This window comes from Mobula hypostoma, chromosome 21 (assembly GCF_963921235.1).
Source record: "Mobula hypostoma chromosome 21, sMobHyp1.1, whole genome shotgun sequence".
Classification (NCBI taxonomy): Eukaryota; Metazoa; Chordata; class Chondrichthyes; order Myliobatiformes; family Myliobatidae; genus Mobula; species Mobula hypostoma.
In genome coordinates this window covers 43,453,982-43,471,091 of record NC_086117.1, presented here as the reverse complement: position 1 = coordinate 43,471,091, position 17,110 = coordinate 43,453,982, and the positions used below count along the sequence as shown (strand labels likewise).

The window sequence follows — 17,110 nt, the reverse complement described above, 5'->3', positions numbered from 1 at the left end:
GGACGTTGATGCTGACAATATGTTGGTTATCAAGCAAAGGCTCAGGCTGGGCACTGGTAGGCTATGGACCCCAGTAGGCAGCACAGGGAGACAGACCTCAACACAGTCTGTTTCCATGACCATCAAGCCCCGTGATGCCGCCAACATCCCAGCCCCACAACTGAAGACAGAGGATTTTCAAGCAGCGCTTTCACCATGGTCAATGGTCCCCAAGTGTTTCAGAACCAAGGAAGAGCTGTTGCCATCAGAACCAGAGGCAGGAAATAGGAAAAATTGCACAAGAAGATCCAACTAATAGCAATGCAATATTGGAGAAGAGAGACTGAAGCCAAGAAGGAGGAACTCAGCAGGTCGCAAGGCGACATGGATTATGAACATTTCAATTTGAGACCTTTCACCTGAACTGAAAGACAGAGGGGAGGTGGCCAGAATGAGGAGGTGAGGGAAGGGGTGGAGCAAGAGCTGGCAAGCGATAGGTGCATCCAGGTGAGGAGGGGAGATAAGTGGATGGAGAAGGGATAAGTGGGCATTGTGACAGAGACTGGGAGGTGACCGAGGTCTGCCATTGGCGGAAAGTGGAGATAGAGCACGGAACGAAGATGGACAACATAATAATACTTGCTAATCAGTGAGTTTGATGATATCCATTGAGGTATACGTGGGCTGGAACACCACCTACCAACCAACAAAGCACCTTTCACTCCTCCCACCATCTCATCCGAAATATTCTGTCTCCGTCTCTGGCCAGTTCATGCAGTGCTCACATCCAAATTACTGAGGGGATTCAGCCCACAATTCCTGACTCAGTGAGTGTTGGTTCCTGTCCTCACTATTAACCCACCCCGCTCCCGACCCACAGCACAGGAGCTGAGTGACAGTGGTTGGAGGGGAGCACTCGCCCTTGAGTAGGAACTTGGGGACAATGGCGGAGATGTTGCTCCGGTAGATAGGAAGGGAGCACTCACCTGGATTTACACTCGCCCTTCAGTAGGAACTTGGGGACAATGGCGGAGATGTTGCTCCAGTAGATAGGAAGGGAGCACTCACCTGGATACACTCGCCCTTGAGTAGGAACTTGGGGATGATGGCGGGGATGTTGCTCCGGTAGATAGGAAGGGAGCACTCACCTGGATACACTCGCCCTTGAGTAGGAACTTGGGGATGATGGCGGGGATGTTGCTCTGGTAGTAGATGCAATGGCTGACGCGTTGCAGCAGGGGTTCCACAGGGGTCACGCAGTGCAGGATGACTCCTCGGCCCAGGAACGAGTGGTTGAACAGCAAGTAGACCAGACCAGGCCCCACCTTCAACAAGACACAGAGACGGTGAGAGCTTAGCGAGAATGTGGCCATGGGGGAAGAGGGCGAGTGTGCTGGGGAGGGGAGCACAGGGTACAAGAGGTGAACTGAAAACACAGGTTCGGCAGCCATCTCGTCAGTGGTATTAGCCCCGGAGAAACAGCCACCATTTCGGGACATAGAATGAACTCTGTCTATTGGCCAGAATGATGGTACAACCCAACAAGTGAGCCACTGATGTCACAGGACCTTCAGTTCCCTGAGATAGATCTCCAGGCACACAGACAACCCAGAATGGGAGATGGGAGGTTCATAGACACAGGATGGGAGTCCAGAGGCTTTGTAAAGAAAATACAAAGAGATAACGTGTTCCTTCTTGCAAGAATTGTGTACAATTTATATTTTTTGTGAATATTGTGCATCTGATGCTCTGTGCCGTGATGCTACATGTAGCTTTCCACTGCTCCTGTGCACACGTACTTGTGCACGTGGCATTGAACTCAACTTGACTGGAAGGGCGGTGGTCCGCACACAAGGAAGAGATCCATTCACCTTTACAGACACCGTGCAGGAAGGGTGGTCTGATCAGCAGTTTGTTAGGGTGAGTTTGCAGAGGGTGCATGAGAAAGAGAAAATGTGATGTCCAGTGTTGCTGGTGGGCAAGGAGATGCAGGAATGTCTTGTCACAAGACACTCCCCACAGTCACTGAAAGCATCCAACGTTCCTGACCCAGCTTCTCTCATTAACATCAATCAGCCATCTTCTCAAACACCCTCATCTTCCTGATCCAACCCACCCCAAACACATTACCCAATTCTTCCCCACCCCCTTGTCTCCCCAACATACCCCAACAGCTGCAATCCACTCTCATCTCCCCACCCACCATCACCCGCCCCTTACACAAACCCATCACTCCACCCAACCTAACCCATCCCTGTCCATTAACCTCAGACACAGACTCCTCCACATCCCAAATACTCCAATTCCATCTCACCTACTTTTCCTTCAAATCCTCCCCATATTGCAATCAGATGAAACAACTGTTAATAACATGAAATAAAAACTATTGCCAGCACCATGATATCCAGGAAACCCAGGCTCCCAGGCATCTGTTCTGGAATTCCTCTCTGCCCTTCACTTTATCCCACCAGCTCTCAGACAAGGAAGTTCACCTTAAGTAGACGCCAAGGTCTTGAACACTGGCTTCTCAGAATGGGATTGGGTTGAGCAGCATTTATGTCAAGAATTTGGGAACTGGGAGATCAGAGAAGTTTCAAAGAGTAACAACTGAGAAGCTGGACAGATTGTTTTGAATGCGAGAAATGTCAGTAATCAGAGAACATCCAGAATCCGAGAAAGCTAAAGAACCCCGTTCATCACTGGTTGCAGTTACCTGGATATACAGCCTGAAATGGGGGCGGGGGGGGAGGAAGGGTGGAAAGATGATTCATTAGAAATTCAGATACTCAAAGACAATGAAGGCCCAGGGTTCTGGGCAAAGCGGGGAGAGTGAGTCTGACAAGATCTCTAGCCAGCCTGTGACTCTGATCAGTTCTCCTTCTAACTATCTCAGGACCTAATCAGGCAGTGGCTACACCAGCCGGGCTCAGTAACCTGCCTCTTCGTCAGTGAGCTGGACTCTTCCCACTCTGGCTCCGTCTCATCGGCCGCACAGGCCACCCAGGATGGGTGGTTGCAGCTCCATAAAAGAGTGACATTGGGAAATTTCAGCATTGACTGAATGCCCATGAAGTCTCTTGAGATGGGACAGGAAACTTTTCCCTGAAAACTACTATCATCTTCTCTCAGCTGATGAGGGAAGATGTTGGACAACACTTGGAAGAAAGTAGCAAGGACACTTCTGGGTGGGGGAGCTCCATCAGCTAAAATGGATTGGTAGCCCCACGACTGAAGGACAGAGCTGCCAGACAGGGTCAACAGTGGGCAGAGAGCAAAACAACACCAGGAACAAACGTGCCTCACCACATCCTCACCAACGCCCATGACCACACTGCAGTCAAGATCAGGACACACTCTTTGAATAACAAACAGCCCGTTGGAAGAATTCGACGAGTAAAAGCACCATCTGTGTGGGGGGAGAAAGACTGGTCAACGGTTTGGCTGGAAGCCCTGCATCAGACATCTCCTCACAGATGCTGTTCGAACCAAAAAGTTCCTCCAGCCACTTGTTTGTTGCTCCAGATTCCAGTATCTGTAGTGTCTTTTGACTTGATTTATGAATGACATGGTTCAGCCAGAAAGCAAGATCGCAGTGGATCTCAGTGGGCTAATGGACTCCTGTGCTGTGTGATGGTGAGAGTTGGGTGAGGGATCTCCTCCACAATGGATACTTCACCATGCTCCCTCAAGTAATGTGTGAGGAAGTGGTTTTTGAAGTCAGCCCAGATTCACCGTGGCTGGCCCTACCAAATCCTCCAATGTATTCCCATTAATGAGATTGCCCTTTGATCTGTGGAAAAGAGAAGAAATTTCTTACAAGCAAAGGCTGAACGAGCTAGAGCTTTTTCTCTTTTGAGTGAAGGAGGATATGAGGCGGCTTGATAGAGGTGTATAAGATGCCAAGAGGCATAGTGGCTTTTCCTCAGCACGGCAATGGTTAAGATCAGAGGATATTCTTTTAAGGTGGGTGGAGGAAGGTTTAGGGGAGATGTCAGAGGCAAGTTTTTTTCACCCCTGGAATGCACTGACAGGGGTGCTGGTAGAGGCTGATTCATTGGTGACATTTAAGAGACTCTTAGATAGGCACATGGATGAAAGGAAAATGGAGGGCTATGGGCTTTGCAACACTCACAAAATGCTGGGAGAACTCAGCAGGCCAGGCAGCATCTATGGAAAAGAGAACAGTCGATGTTTCGGGCTGAAACCCTCAGCAGGACTGGAGGAAAAAAAAGAGTAGATTTAAAAGGTGGGGGGTGGGGAGGGAGAAACACAAGGTGATAGGTGAAACTGGGAGGGGGAGTGGTGAAGTAAAGAGCTGGGAGGTTGATTGGTGAAAGAGATACAGGGCTGGAGAAGGGAGAGCCTGATAGAAGAGGACAGATGTTCATGGAAGAAAGAAAAAGGGGGGAGGAGAAACACCAGAGGGAGACGATGGGCAGGCAAAGAGATAAGGTGAGAGAGGGATAGCGGGATGGTAAATGGTGAAGGGGGGGGGGGGAGTGGAGCGCATTACCGGAAGCTTGAGAAATCGATGTTCATATCATCAGGTTGGAGACTACCCAGATGGAACATAAGGTGTTGTTCCTCCAACCTGAGTGTGACCTCGTCACGACAGTAGGAACCATGGATTGACATACTGGAATGGGAATGGGGAGTGGAGTTAAAATGGATGGCCACTGAGAGATCCCACTTCTTCTGGTGGACGAAGCGCTGGTGCTCAGCGAAGGGCTCTCCCAATCTACATCAGGTCTCACCGATATACAGGAGGCCACACCGGCAGCACCAGACACAGTATATGACTCCAACAGACTCACAGAAAGGACTGTTTGTGGCCCTGAGTGGTAGAGAGGGAGGAGGTGTAGCACTTGTTCTGCTTGCAAAGTTAAGTGCCAGGAGGGAGATCAGTGGAGAGGGACGAATGGATAAGGGAGTCGTGCAGGGAGCAATCCCTGCAGAATGCAGAAAGTGGTGGGGGGGGGCGCGGGGGGAGGAAGATATGCTTGGTGGTGGGATCTTGTTGGGGATGGCAGAAGTTCCAGAGAATTATGTCCTGGACATGGAGGCTGGTTGGGTGGTAGGTGAGGACAAGAGGAAGGTGGTAGGTGGGGTGGCAGGAGGATGGGGTGAGAGCAGACAAGCGTGAAATGGAAGAGATGTGGTTGAGGGCAGCGTTGATGGTGGAGGAAGGGAAGCTCCTGTCTTTGAGAAAGGATGATACGTCCTTCATTCTAGAATGAAAAGCCTCATCCTGAGAGCAAATGCAGCTGAGACAGAGGAATTGAGAAAAGGGAATGACGTTTTTACAAGTAACAGGGTGGGAAGAGGTATAGTCCAGACAGCTGTGAGAGTCTGTAGGTTTATAACAGACATCAGTAGGTAAGCTGTCTCCAGAGATAGAAACAGCGAGATTGAGAAAGGGGAGGGAGGTGTCAGAAATGGACCAGGTAAATTTGAGGGCAAGGTGGAAGTTGGAGGCAAAGTTTATGTAGTCAATGAGCTCTGCATGGTTGCAGAAAATAGCACCAGTGCAGTCATCAATGTAGCGTAGGAAAAGTGAGGGACAGGCACCAGTGTAGGCTTGGAACAAAGACTGGGACCCATGTGAATACCCATGGCTCCACCTTTTGTTTGAAGGAAGTGGGCGGAGCCAATGGAGAAATTATTGAGAGTGAGGACAAACTCTGCTAGGCGGAGAATGGTGGTGGAGGGGAACTGGTTGGGCCTGGTATCCAGAAAGAAACAGAGAGCTTTTAGGCCTTCCTGGTGGGGGATGGAGGTATATAGAGACTGGGCATCCATAGTGAAAATAAGATGATAGGGGCCAGGGTACTTGAAATCATTGAAAAGATCAAGAGTGTGTGAAGTGTCACAGATGTAGGTAGGAAGGGACTGAACCGGGGGGGGGATAAAACAGAGTCAAGGTATGCAGATATTAGTTCAGTGGGGCAAGAACAAGATGAAACAATGGGTCTACCTGGACAAGCAGGTTTGTAGACCTTGGGTAGGAGGTAGAAACGGGAGGTGCGGGGTGTGGGATCTATGAGGTTGGTGGCACTGGATGGGAGATCTCTAGAGCTAATAAGGTCAGTGATGGTGTGGGAGACAATGGCCTGGTGCACCTTAGTGGGGTCCTGTTCGAGGGGCAAGTAAGAGGAGTTGTCTGAGAGTGGGTTTTGGGCTCTGTAGGAGAGAAAGTTTAGGTTGATCATGGGGTCAGCACATCATGGGCCAAAGGACCTGTACTGTGCACTACTGTTCTATGTTCAAAATTAGGTTATAGTTCCATAGAGTTTTAATTCTGGATTAAATTCTGGATCTGTTCAGAGAGTGCCCATTTCACCGATGTGGCTCCCCCTGCAGCTCATCAGGTTAGTGCGTACCTGTCTGGCAGTAACGTGCAGGTCCAGCAGGGGGCAGTGCCAGCCCAGGATGTGCAGAGCATGGTTCACCAGCATCCGTGAGCAGTGTTTGTCAGGCTCGGCCTCGGGGCTCCACTGCACCTGCAGACGGGTAGCAACAGTGTCAGTAAAGCTGTCGGGCACCCCCTTGGGCTGCCCTCCCTACCGCCATCATCCACGTCCCTGTGCAGAAGAGGCGTACACACCTTCGGTACTGGGCAACCTGTTCCTATTCCTGGAAACAATGTGAGAGAGAGGTCAAGCTTTTTTTTAAATATGCCGGCAATCGAACCGTTCCCTGTCTAGCCCCACTCCCCCCCCCCCCACCTATGCTGGCTCCCTTCAAAGTTCAAAGTAAACTTATTTTCAAAGTACATATATTTTCTTGCAGGCATTTACAGTAGAAATAATGAAATACAATGAAATCAATGAAAAAACTACACACAAAGATTGACAAACAACCGATGAGCAAAAGACAATCTACACAATACAAAAATTATAATTAATAAATAGATAGTATTGAGAACTTTGAATTGTAGTCCTTGGAAAGTGAGTCCATAGCTTGTGGAATTAGTTCAGTGTTAAGGTGAGTGAAGTTATCCACGCTGGCTCAGGAGCCTGACGGTTGAAGGGTAATAACTATTCTTGAATAAGGGGGTGTGCAACCTTAGGCTTTTGTACTTTCTTCCCAATGACGTCAATGAGAAGAGAACATGGCGTGGGTGGTAAGGGTCCTCGATGATGGATGCTGCTTTCTTGTGGCTTTGCTCCTTGCAGATGTGCTCAATGGTAGGGAGGGCTTTACCTGTGATCCACTGGGCTGTCACAAACAAGAGAAGATCTGGACATGCTGGAAATCCAGGCAACACACACATACACACAAAATGCTGGAGGAACTCAGCAGGCCAGGCAGTATCTATGGAAAAGAGTATAGTCAATATTTCGTTCCTGAAACATTGACTATACTCTTTTCTGTAAATGCTGCCTGGCCTACTGAGTTCCTCCAGCATTTTGTATGAGGTGGGCTGTATCCACTACTTTTGTATGATTTTCTGTTCATGGACATTCCCAGTCAGGATACTCTCTCCACTGTGCATCTATGGATGTTTGCCACAACTTTAGACGACATGCTAAATCTATACAAACGTCTAAGAAAGTAGAAACACTGTCGTCTTCTCAATCCCAACTTGCAATTTCTGCTCCAAACTCACTGCTCTTTCACGTGTTCCAACCCATTCCTGAAAACATTCAGCAAACATCATTCTTCCTCCCCCAACCCCGTCCCTTTTACTAAGCTGCTGATGGAAGAGATTTGTTCTTGTTCGTGAAAGGAAGAGGTTTCATCATTCTGAACCTGCCCATTCACTGGAAACCTCCATCCCCTGGAATTAGAATGTCACCACGCGGCACCCAGAACTGAAGGGAACTGGCGTAGCATCCGTGTTACTGAGTGCCTGATGGTCAGCAGGGACTCAGAGGACCGAAGGGCCTTTCTCCATGGTACTTGACTCTGTGGCTAAGTGATACCACATCCCGTGCTCTTCAAAGGTTTACACATATTCCATTCCCTCCTAGCAGAATCATAAAGCCAGAATTGGCAATGTCTGACATTCCGTCTGGGTAGCCTCCAGCCTGATGATATGAATATTGATTTCTCCTTCCAGTATTCCCCCCTCTCAATTCCCCACTGACCTTTTACCTTTTCTCACCTGTCCATTACTTCCCCTGGGCCTCCTCCTCCTCCCTTTCTCCTATGGTTGACTTTCCTCCCCTATCAGATTCCTTCTTCTCCAGCCCTTTACCTTTCCCACCCACCTGGCTTCACCTGTCACCTTCCAACTATCCTCCTCCTCCTTCCACACCTTTTTTATTCTGGCATCTTCCCCCTTCTTTCTCGATCCTGAAGAAGGGTCTCAACCCAAAATGTCGACAGGTCTATCCACTTCCAAAGGTGCTGCCTGACCTGCTGATTTAGTTCCTCCAGTATTTTGTGTGTGTAGTAATGTCCAGTAATTCCCCATGTTTATTATTGATAGAGACACTCTGCCATTATGCCCAGGAGTCAGACAGTCACAACCGCACAGCACAGGAACAGGCTCTTCAGCCCTTCACATCCTTGCTAGCCCATCTACATCAATTCTATTTGCCTGCTCCAAGTCTGTATCCCTTTTTGCTCTGCTTATTCAGGCATCATTCAAGGGCCTCTTAATCATGGTATTTATCTATGATTCCACCTCCCTCTCTGACAGCAAGCTACAGGTAACTTATCGCTCTGTTTCTTCTTCTCACTTTCAACCAATGCCCTCTTGTTTTAAACACTTCTACTACGGGCAACCTGTAGCTCAAGGACCATTTCTATACCACTGTTATAAGGTTCTTCATCAGACCTCTTGTACAATAAAGATGAACTCTTGAACTCAATCTGCCTTGCACATTATTTGTCTCCCTGTATGGCACGATTTGTTTATTTGTTTATAGAGATACAGTGCGGAACGAGCCCTTCCAGCCCAACAAGTTGCACCGCACAGCAACCCACCTCAACAGGTACACTTAATGTCAGAGAAATATATACAATATACATCCTGAAATTCCACAAAAACAGAGGAGTGCCGCAAAGAACGAATGACAGTTAAAAGTTAGAATCCCAAAGGCACCCCAGCTCCCCTCCCAAGCATCAACAGCAGCGAAGCAATGACCCCCCACCCCACCAGCAAAAAAAAGCATCGTCCCCCCCACTGAGCACTCAAGAGTGCAGCAAAGCATCAATAAAGACACAGACTTGCAGTACCCCAAAAACTACTCGTTCACCCAGTATTCGACATACCACAGGCTCTCTCTCTCCCTAATAAGGGAAAAAGAGGTGTCCTCGTTTCACAGCGAGAGGGGACACCTAACAAAACAACTTGCTGATTTGTAGTGTTCAAAGTCTGTTTTCTGAGCTCTGTGCCCAAAGAACTCAGATCTCTGGGCACACAGCCAGCTGCCAGATTGCTGCTTTTGACCTTCCTTGTACTCCCACAACACTCTTTAACCCTAGCCTAATCACAGGACAATTTACGGTGACCAATTAATCTACTAACCAGCACATTGTTAGACTGTAGGGGAAACCCATGCAGTCACACGGGCAGAACGTACAAACTCCTTACAGACGGTTGTGTTGATGGGGGTGTTGTCATTGGACAGCGTCCAGAGGAGGTTTACAAGAATAATTCCGGGAGTGAAGGGGTTAACATGTGAGGAGCATTTGGCAGCTTTGGGCCTGTACTCACTGGAATTTAGAAGAATGCAGGGGGATCTCATTGAAACCTACCGAATGTTGAAAGGACTAGATGAGGTGGATGTGGAGAGGATGTTTCATATGGTGGGGGTATCCAGAACTAGAGGACACAGCCTCAAAATTGAGGGAAGATCCTTTAGAACAGAGGTAAGGAGGAGCTTTTTTAGCCAGAAAGCAGTGGATTTGTGGAGTGGTCTTTCGCAGACTGTGGTGGAGGCCAAGTCCATGGGTATACCCAAGGCTGAAGTTGATCGATTCCTGATCGGTCAGGGCATAAAAGGATATGGCGAGAAGGCAGGTTTATGGGGTTCCGCGGAATCCAGTATCAGTCTTTAGGAACGGCGGAGCAGACTTGATGGGCTGGATGGCCTAATTATGCTCCTATGTCTTATGGTGTCAGAATTGAATTCCAAACTCCGGAATATTCCAAGCTGTAAGAGCATCACTCTAATTGCTACGCTACCTCGGCACCTCTCTTCAGACGGTAACACGATGTTCTACATTGTCACTTCCTTCCCCTTGCACTACCTTGATGTGCTTATGTTTGGAATGACGGTATGCAGAACATTGCTTATCACTCTATCTCAGTACATGTGACAATCATAGACCAGTTACCAATTACTCCCTCAGCCCCTTTCACTCCTGTGAAACAACAAGCCCAGGCTGTCAAATAGAGATTTAATGAGAAATTACAAAACATGCTTCTCTCAACCCATTCACACTCTAGAATGCAGCAGTCTTGTGAAAGCTAAATAAATGGTATTTTTCACCATTTTGTGTCCTGCCTTCAGCTGGTCCCAAGGATTTCTGATCATTTATACCTGCCTGGATGTTCAGCTCACTGCAAGGGTTCATAAACACAAGAGGTTCTGCAGATGCTGGAAATCCAGAGCAACACACAGAGGCTGCCGGAGGAACTCAGTAGGTCTACGGAAATTAATAAACAGTTGACATTTTGGGCTGAGTCCTACTGAAGGGTCTCGGCCCGAGACATCGACCGTTTGTTGCTCTCCATAGATGTTGCCCGGCCTGCTGAGTTCAGCGTTTCATTACTCCCTAAGCAGAGGGGGAGTGAACAAGATTTGACATGAACCTATGTAGCTTCTTGCATTTTATACCATGGTGGTCTCCTTCCCACAGCACCACTGTGAGGAAAGGAAAGGCTTTAAGGACCAATTCAGCCCACTTTATGGTGCTTTTAGTTAAGCAAGGTATATTGTAACCTACATTGGTCTGCCTGCAAGTTTGGCTTCTTTCTATCTGTATCTCATCTGGAGCTGCGGATTTGACAGAAAATGAAGTCTGAAACAGACAACAGAGCCTGTTCCCACTTGCAGATGAGTGCTGGCACAGGCCGTTTGCCCCCAGCACAGAGAGACTGTGATTAACTCCAACTATCAGACGGGTGGAGGACCATACGACGTTCCTTGAAGTTGTAGCTTTCCATTTGCTACACAAAGCTCAATGTTACTTTAACAGTCCTCTCTCGCCCTAGAGGGTCTGAAACCTCTCCGCAGCCAGGAATATCAGTCGAGATCACAGTACCCCCACCGCCCCCCGCCTCCCTGGGACTTTGAGGGTCCGCAGCTAGGTACCAACACTTCTCACCTTCCAGTCATGCTGCACGAAGCCCCAGAGCTTGGTCCTGGTGTTCCGGAGGTCGGTCCCGCTCAGGATAGCTGGGCTGTGGAGATGTGTGAGGTGGGCCACGTCCGCTGCGTTCTCGGGGATCTCCTGCGACGCAAACACAGTGAGGACACGTCAGCGGAGGCAGGGGCAGATGAGGGAATGGCTGAAGGCTACTCAGCTCAAACTGCAGCCCAAATGCTCACCCACCAGGGCCCTAGAGACTGGGAAATGTTTCTGCACTTCAGCATTATTGGAACATGGTTGCACAGAATACATTGTAGTATCCAACATCTATACCGTATGGAAGTGTGTATTAATACAGTGTACTGCACGATATTCAGAATCAGAATCAGGTTTAATATCATCGTCATATGTCATGAAATTGGTTAACTTTGTGTCAGCAGTACAATGAAATACATAAATATACAGAAAAAAGTTACAGTAGGTAGATATGTATATTAAAATAGTTCGGTTAAAATAAGTGGCGCAAAAAAACAAATAATAAAAAAAAGTAGTGAAATGTTCATGGGTTCAGTGTCCATTTAGAAATTGGATGGCAGAGGGGAAGAAGCTGTTCCTGAATCGCTGAGTGTGTGTGCCTTCAGGTTTCTGTACCTCCGTCCTGACATTAACAATAGAAAGAGGGCATGTCCTGGGTGACAGGGGTCCTTAGTGATGGACGCTGCCTTCCTGAGGCACTGCTCCTTGAAGATCTCTTGGATACTACAGGAGCTTGTACCATGATGGAGCTAATTTTCCAACTTTCTGCAACTTTGATCCTGCACAGAAGCATCCCCCCACCATACCAAACGGTGATGCAGCCTGTCAGAATGCTCTCCACAGTACACCTGTACAAGTTATCAAGTGATTTAGGTAACAAACCAAATCTCCTCAAACTCCAAATGTAGTATAGCCGCTGTCTTGCCTTCTTTATAACTGCATCGATATGTTGTGGCTAGGTTAGGTCCTCAAAGATATTGACACCCAGGAACTCGAAATTGCTCACCCTTCTCTATGAGGATTCTGTAATATTGTCCATAGAATACCGTATTATACTATGGTACACTCTAACTACATCCATAGTATACTGTCTTATGCCCTCTGAAACATGTGCTATAGTATAATTTCATCTGTATTGTAGTTTACAGTAATATCATTTAGAGTTTTCAGTTTCATCAGTATGTATTGTAATACTCTATAGTGTAATATAGTTTATCAGCAATGTATTGTAACACTATCTGTAGTTTACAGTAATCTTATTTGTATTATACTGTAATTCCTTTGTAGTAAACTGTTATCTTGTTGACAAGAGAATGCATAATCTTCTCTGAGTCATTCTGATCCAGGGATGCTGACAGAGCGAAGATGATATTGAAGGTATGAGAAGGTTGGAGGGAAGGGGGCGTGGAGGTGAGGGTGGGGTGGAGTTTGTCAATGCTCTAATGTTCTGGCAAGGATGTACTATCTGAAGGATGACAGGACTTCCTTACAGTTTGTAAACCAAAGCTACCTGACTGAGGCTGGGACCTTCCTGCCTGCAGAAGGGGACGGTGGGAAGCTCCAGCCAAGCTGCTGCATACTCTTCCTGAGGACACGCACACCCACCGGGGGCCATAGTTACACACTGGGATCAGGTCGTATCAGCAGAGGAAACTTCCAGGAGCAGTGCTGACAGACCGTTCTTCTGCTGCTGGTCAACATACGGTGTTGGTGGATCACTGGTCCCCACCAGGTCTCCTGCTATACAGATTGGCGCCCCCCTTCCCCGTGCCACTCTCCGTTACTCAGCAGGCCGCACCCTTACCTGAATGTGGCAGTTGATGTAATGCTCCGTGAAGCCACGGAACACCCACTCTCCGGACTGGATCTCGTTCTGTACCGGGATGTTCCAGCTAGGGTCCAGGCTGTCACAGTGATACCACACGTACACCGCCCCATTCAGCTCGCAGCAGGGCCACGTCTTAATCTTGGCAAAGTCCGGCACTGGGGAGGGGGAGAGGAGGCACTCCCCAGTCACCAGGATCACATCACCACCCCCTCATTTTACTCTATCCCTGTGCCCAGCAACAGACCCACTTCCCGATGCCCCTGCCCATCCCACAATGCCCACCCCTGCCCATTCTGATGCCCCTACCCATCCCCAGTGCCCACCCTGCCCTTCTCAAATCATCCTGCCCATCCTGCAATGCCCAGCCCTGCCCATTCTGATGCCTTTGCCCATTTCCTGCTATACCCTGCCCATCCCGATTTCCACCCCTGCCCATTCCGATGCCCCTGTCCATTCCCTGCTGCACTCTGCTCATCCCCTGATTTCCACCCCCTGCCCATCCCTCGCATACCTTTCTCTACATATGGTATCTCCGTGCACTTCCCGTCCTCACCACGGAATTGCCAGCCGTGGAATGGACATTCGATGCAGTTGCCAATCACCCGGCCCCCCACAGCCAGGTTGGCGCCCAGGTGGGGGCAATATGCATCGACCACGTAAGCTGTCCCGTCCTGGCCCCGGTAAACAGCCACCTGCTCACCTGCAAGAAGACAAGTATAGAAGAAGGTGGTCACCAGACTTTGTTCCATAATCCTGGGTGGATAACTCACATCAAGACTCCTGTTTATCGACTACTGCTCCTTCTTCAACACCGTAATTCCAAACAAACTCGCTGCCAACCTCCGAGATACAAGGTTCAGCAGCTCCCTTTGACTTCTTAAACAACTGACTGTTAGTAAGGATGGGCAGCAACACCTCCACCTCAATACGAATGCCACTTTATTCCTGATATACTCACGTATCTGTGGCCAGATTCGGTTCTAACTCTATGTTTACTGTTTGTGATGATACCACTGTAATGGGCCAGTTCTCAAACAACAATGAGATGGCGTACAGGATAGAGATCAGAATCAGATTTAATACGTCATGAAATTTGTTGTCTTTTTGCGGCAGCAGTACAACGTAATACATAATAATAGAAAAACATGAATTACAGTAAATATTATATGTATATTAAATAGTTAAATTAAATTTATTGAATTGAATTGACTTTATTACTTACATCTTTCACACACGAGTAAAAATCTTCATGTTACGTCTGTCTAAATGTGCAATGTACAATTTATAGTTATTTGTAATAAATAGTATGTACAACAGGACAGTCAATATAACATAGAAGTACAATTGTATTAGCATGAACTAATCAGTCTGATGGCCTGGCGGAAGATGCTGTCCCGGAGCCTGTTGTTGGTCCTGGCTTTAATGCTGCGATACCGTTTCCCCCAATGATCCTTCAGGCCCTTTTCATGCACCTGTTTCTGTAAATGGCCTGAATAGTGGGAAGTTCACATGTACAGATGCACTGGGCTGTCCGCACCACTCTCTGCAGAGTCCTGCGATTGAGGGAAGTACAGTTCCCAGACCAGACAGTGATGCAGTCAATCAGGATGCTCGCAGTTGTGCCCCTGAAGAAAGTTCCTAGGATCTGGGGGCCCATACCAAACTTCCTCAACCATCTGAGGTGAAAGAGGTGCTGTTGTGCTTTTTTCACCACACAGCCGGTATGTACAGACCACATGAGATCCTCGGTGATGTGTATGCCAAGGAACTTAAAGCTGTTCACCCTCTCAACCCCAGATCCATTGATGTCAACCTGTCTCCATTTCTCCTGTAGTCCACAACCAGCTCCTCTGTTTTTGTGACATTGAGGGTGAGTTTGTTTTTTTGGCACCAAAAAGAGACCAAAAGTAGTGCAAAAAGAGAAATAAGAAAGTATTGAGGTGGTGTTCATAGATTCAATGTCCATTCAGAAATCAGATGGTAGAGAGGAAGAAGCTATTCCTGAAATGCTGAGTGTGTGTCTTCAGGCTTCCGTACCTTCTTCCTGACAAGGCATGTCCTGGGTAACGAGAGTCTTTAATGATGGATGCTGCTTCTTTGAGGCATCGCTCCTTGAAAATGTCCTGGATACTACAGAGGCTATCGCCCATGATGGAGTTGACTGAGTTCACAACTCTCTGCAGCTTACTATGATCCTGTACAGTAGCCCTTTCCCCCTCCCCACCACCGTACCAGATGGTGATGCAACCAGTTAGACTGCACTCCACAGCACACCTTGTACAGGTCCACAATCCCTTATCTGAAATCCTTGGGGCCAGTTGCATTTCGGAATTCAGACTTTTTCGGATTTCAGATCCCACCCCCCCAATACCAAAAAACGCGTATGCTCAAGTCCCTTATTTAACCTGGTTCAGTGCAGTGGACTTTAGGACCCAGCGCCGCACCAAACCTACGCCCATCCTCCCGTATACAGTATTTTAAATCATCTCTAGATTACTTATAATACATAATACAATGTAAATGCTATGTAAATAATTGTTATACTGTATTGTTTAGGGAATAATGACAAGAAGAAATTTTATTTCCAACAAAAACATTCAATATAACATAAAAATATACAGCTTCAAACGAACCGAATCAAACACATGGTAAATGACTTCATGGAATAAATGTAGAACATCACTGTCACTGTCAGTATAAAACGTCAGTAACTTGACTTTCTGTTTATTTAAATCATATACAGTGGTAGTTCCGACACTATTTTCTTCAGTAAGAATCCGCACAGACACACCACGATCAAGCTTCTGCAATAACTCCACTTCCTGCGTTATTGATAGAGAAGATTCCTTCTCTTTTTCTCATTGTTACCCGTAGGGGTACCTGCAGCTCTTTTTGACATTTTCACAGTGAAATTAAACACAAAGTCAACAGTGAACACAAAATATCAGTGAACAGCAAATGCATGTGTAACCAGTACCAGCGCTGAGCCACAACTGACGTCAGGCGGCCTCTGTTAGTGCTGCCACGTCACACCTGAGTGACGTCAGCTGTTGGCGAAGAAAACTTCGGTTTTCCGAGCTTTTTGGATTTCAGAATTTCGGACAGATTTCGGAATGTGTACCTGTAGGAATTTGCGAATGCCTTCAGTGACATACCGAACCTCCTCAAACTCCTAATGAAATATCGCCACTGTCGTGCCTCCTTTGTAACTGCATCGATATGTTGGGCCCAGAATAGATCCTCAGAGATATCGACACTGAGGAACTTGAAATTGCTCTCCCTTTCCACTGCTGACCCCTCTATGGGGACCACTTAACAGAGTTTAGAAGACTGTTAAGTGGACTTCTTATACGATAAAGGTGAACTCTTAACCTCTCAATCCACCTCATCGTGGCTCTTGCACCTAATTTGTCTCCCTGCACTGCACTTTCTCTGTAAATGGAGCAGATGGCAATGCAAACAACAACTTTTCACGGTACCCCAGTCCACCTGACAATAATAAAACCAATTACAAGCATATTTGTTATGACAAGCTCAGAAAAATCATCCACACAAGTCAACCAATTGCCAATTTCCCTGCCCGTCCTACATCACAGGCCTATGCTCTGTCAGGAACTTTTCGTTTGCTTCTTTTTTTGCTATAAAATAACATTATTTTGAACAATGACACGCAAAACGTTTTCTTTGTCCTGGTTACACTCCTGCACCTGCAGCGCCCATCGGTCCCACAAAGACTTCAGCAAGCCAGCAGACACCGCGTGCTCCCTCTCCACGGCCAAACCCAACCTTGGAAGAGGGGCAGGCAGTCAGTTCAAGTGGCCTATTGCTTGGACCTATGAATGGGAACTTGGGCCCAGCTCATGAACAACCTCCTGAGGAGATCCCCCAATTAACGCCACACTGAGTGCCCAACAATCAGGAGCTGAGGGCAGAACTGGAAGAAAAACTCGAGGGGCAGCTCATTCAAATACCTAAAGGGGAGCCGTTGCTCAAGTTCTT

General features: G+C 47.6%; 1 protein-coding gene across 2 annotated transcripts in view; it reads right to left on the bottom strand.

Annotated features, from left to right (window-relative positions):
- zgc:92275 (cholesterol 7-desaturase nvd) overlaps positions 1-17,110 on the bottom strand; it is a 48,701-nt gene that overhangs the window by 13,350 nt on the left and 18,241 nt on the right. For both annotated transcript variants that reach the window (XM_063073177.1, XM_063073176.1), the window contains exons 2-6: positions 13,623-13,811; positions 13,088-13,266; positions 11,263-11,388; positions 6,360-6,479; positions 1,128-1,304 (exon numbers count right to left, since the gene is read on the bottom strand). In XM_063073177.1, the coding sequence (XP_062929247.1) occupies positions 1,128-1,304; positions 6,360-6,479; positions 11,263-11,388; positions 13,088-13,266; positions 13,623-13,811 (791 nt within the window). The remainder of the gene's footprint in view (positions 1-1,127; positions 1,305-6,359; positions 6,480-11,262; positions 11,389-13,087; positions 13,267-13,622; positions 13,812-17,110) is intronic.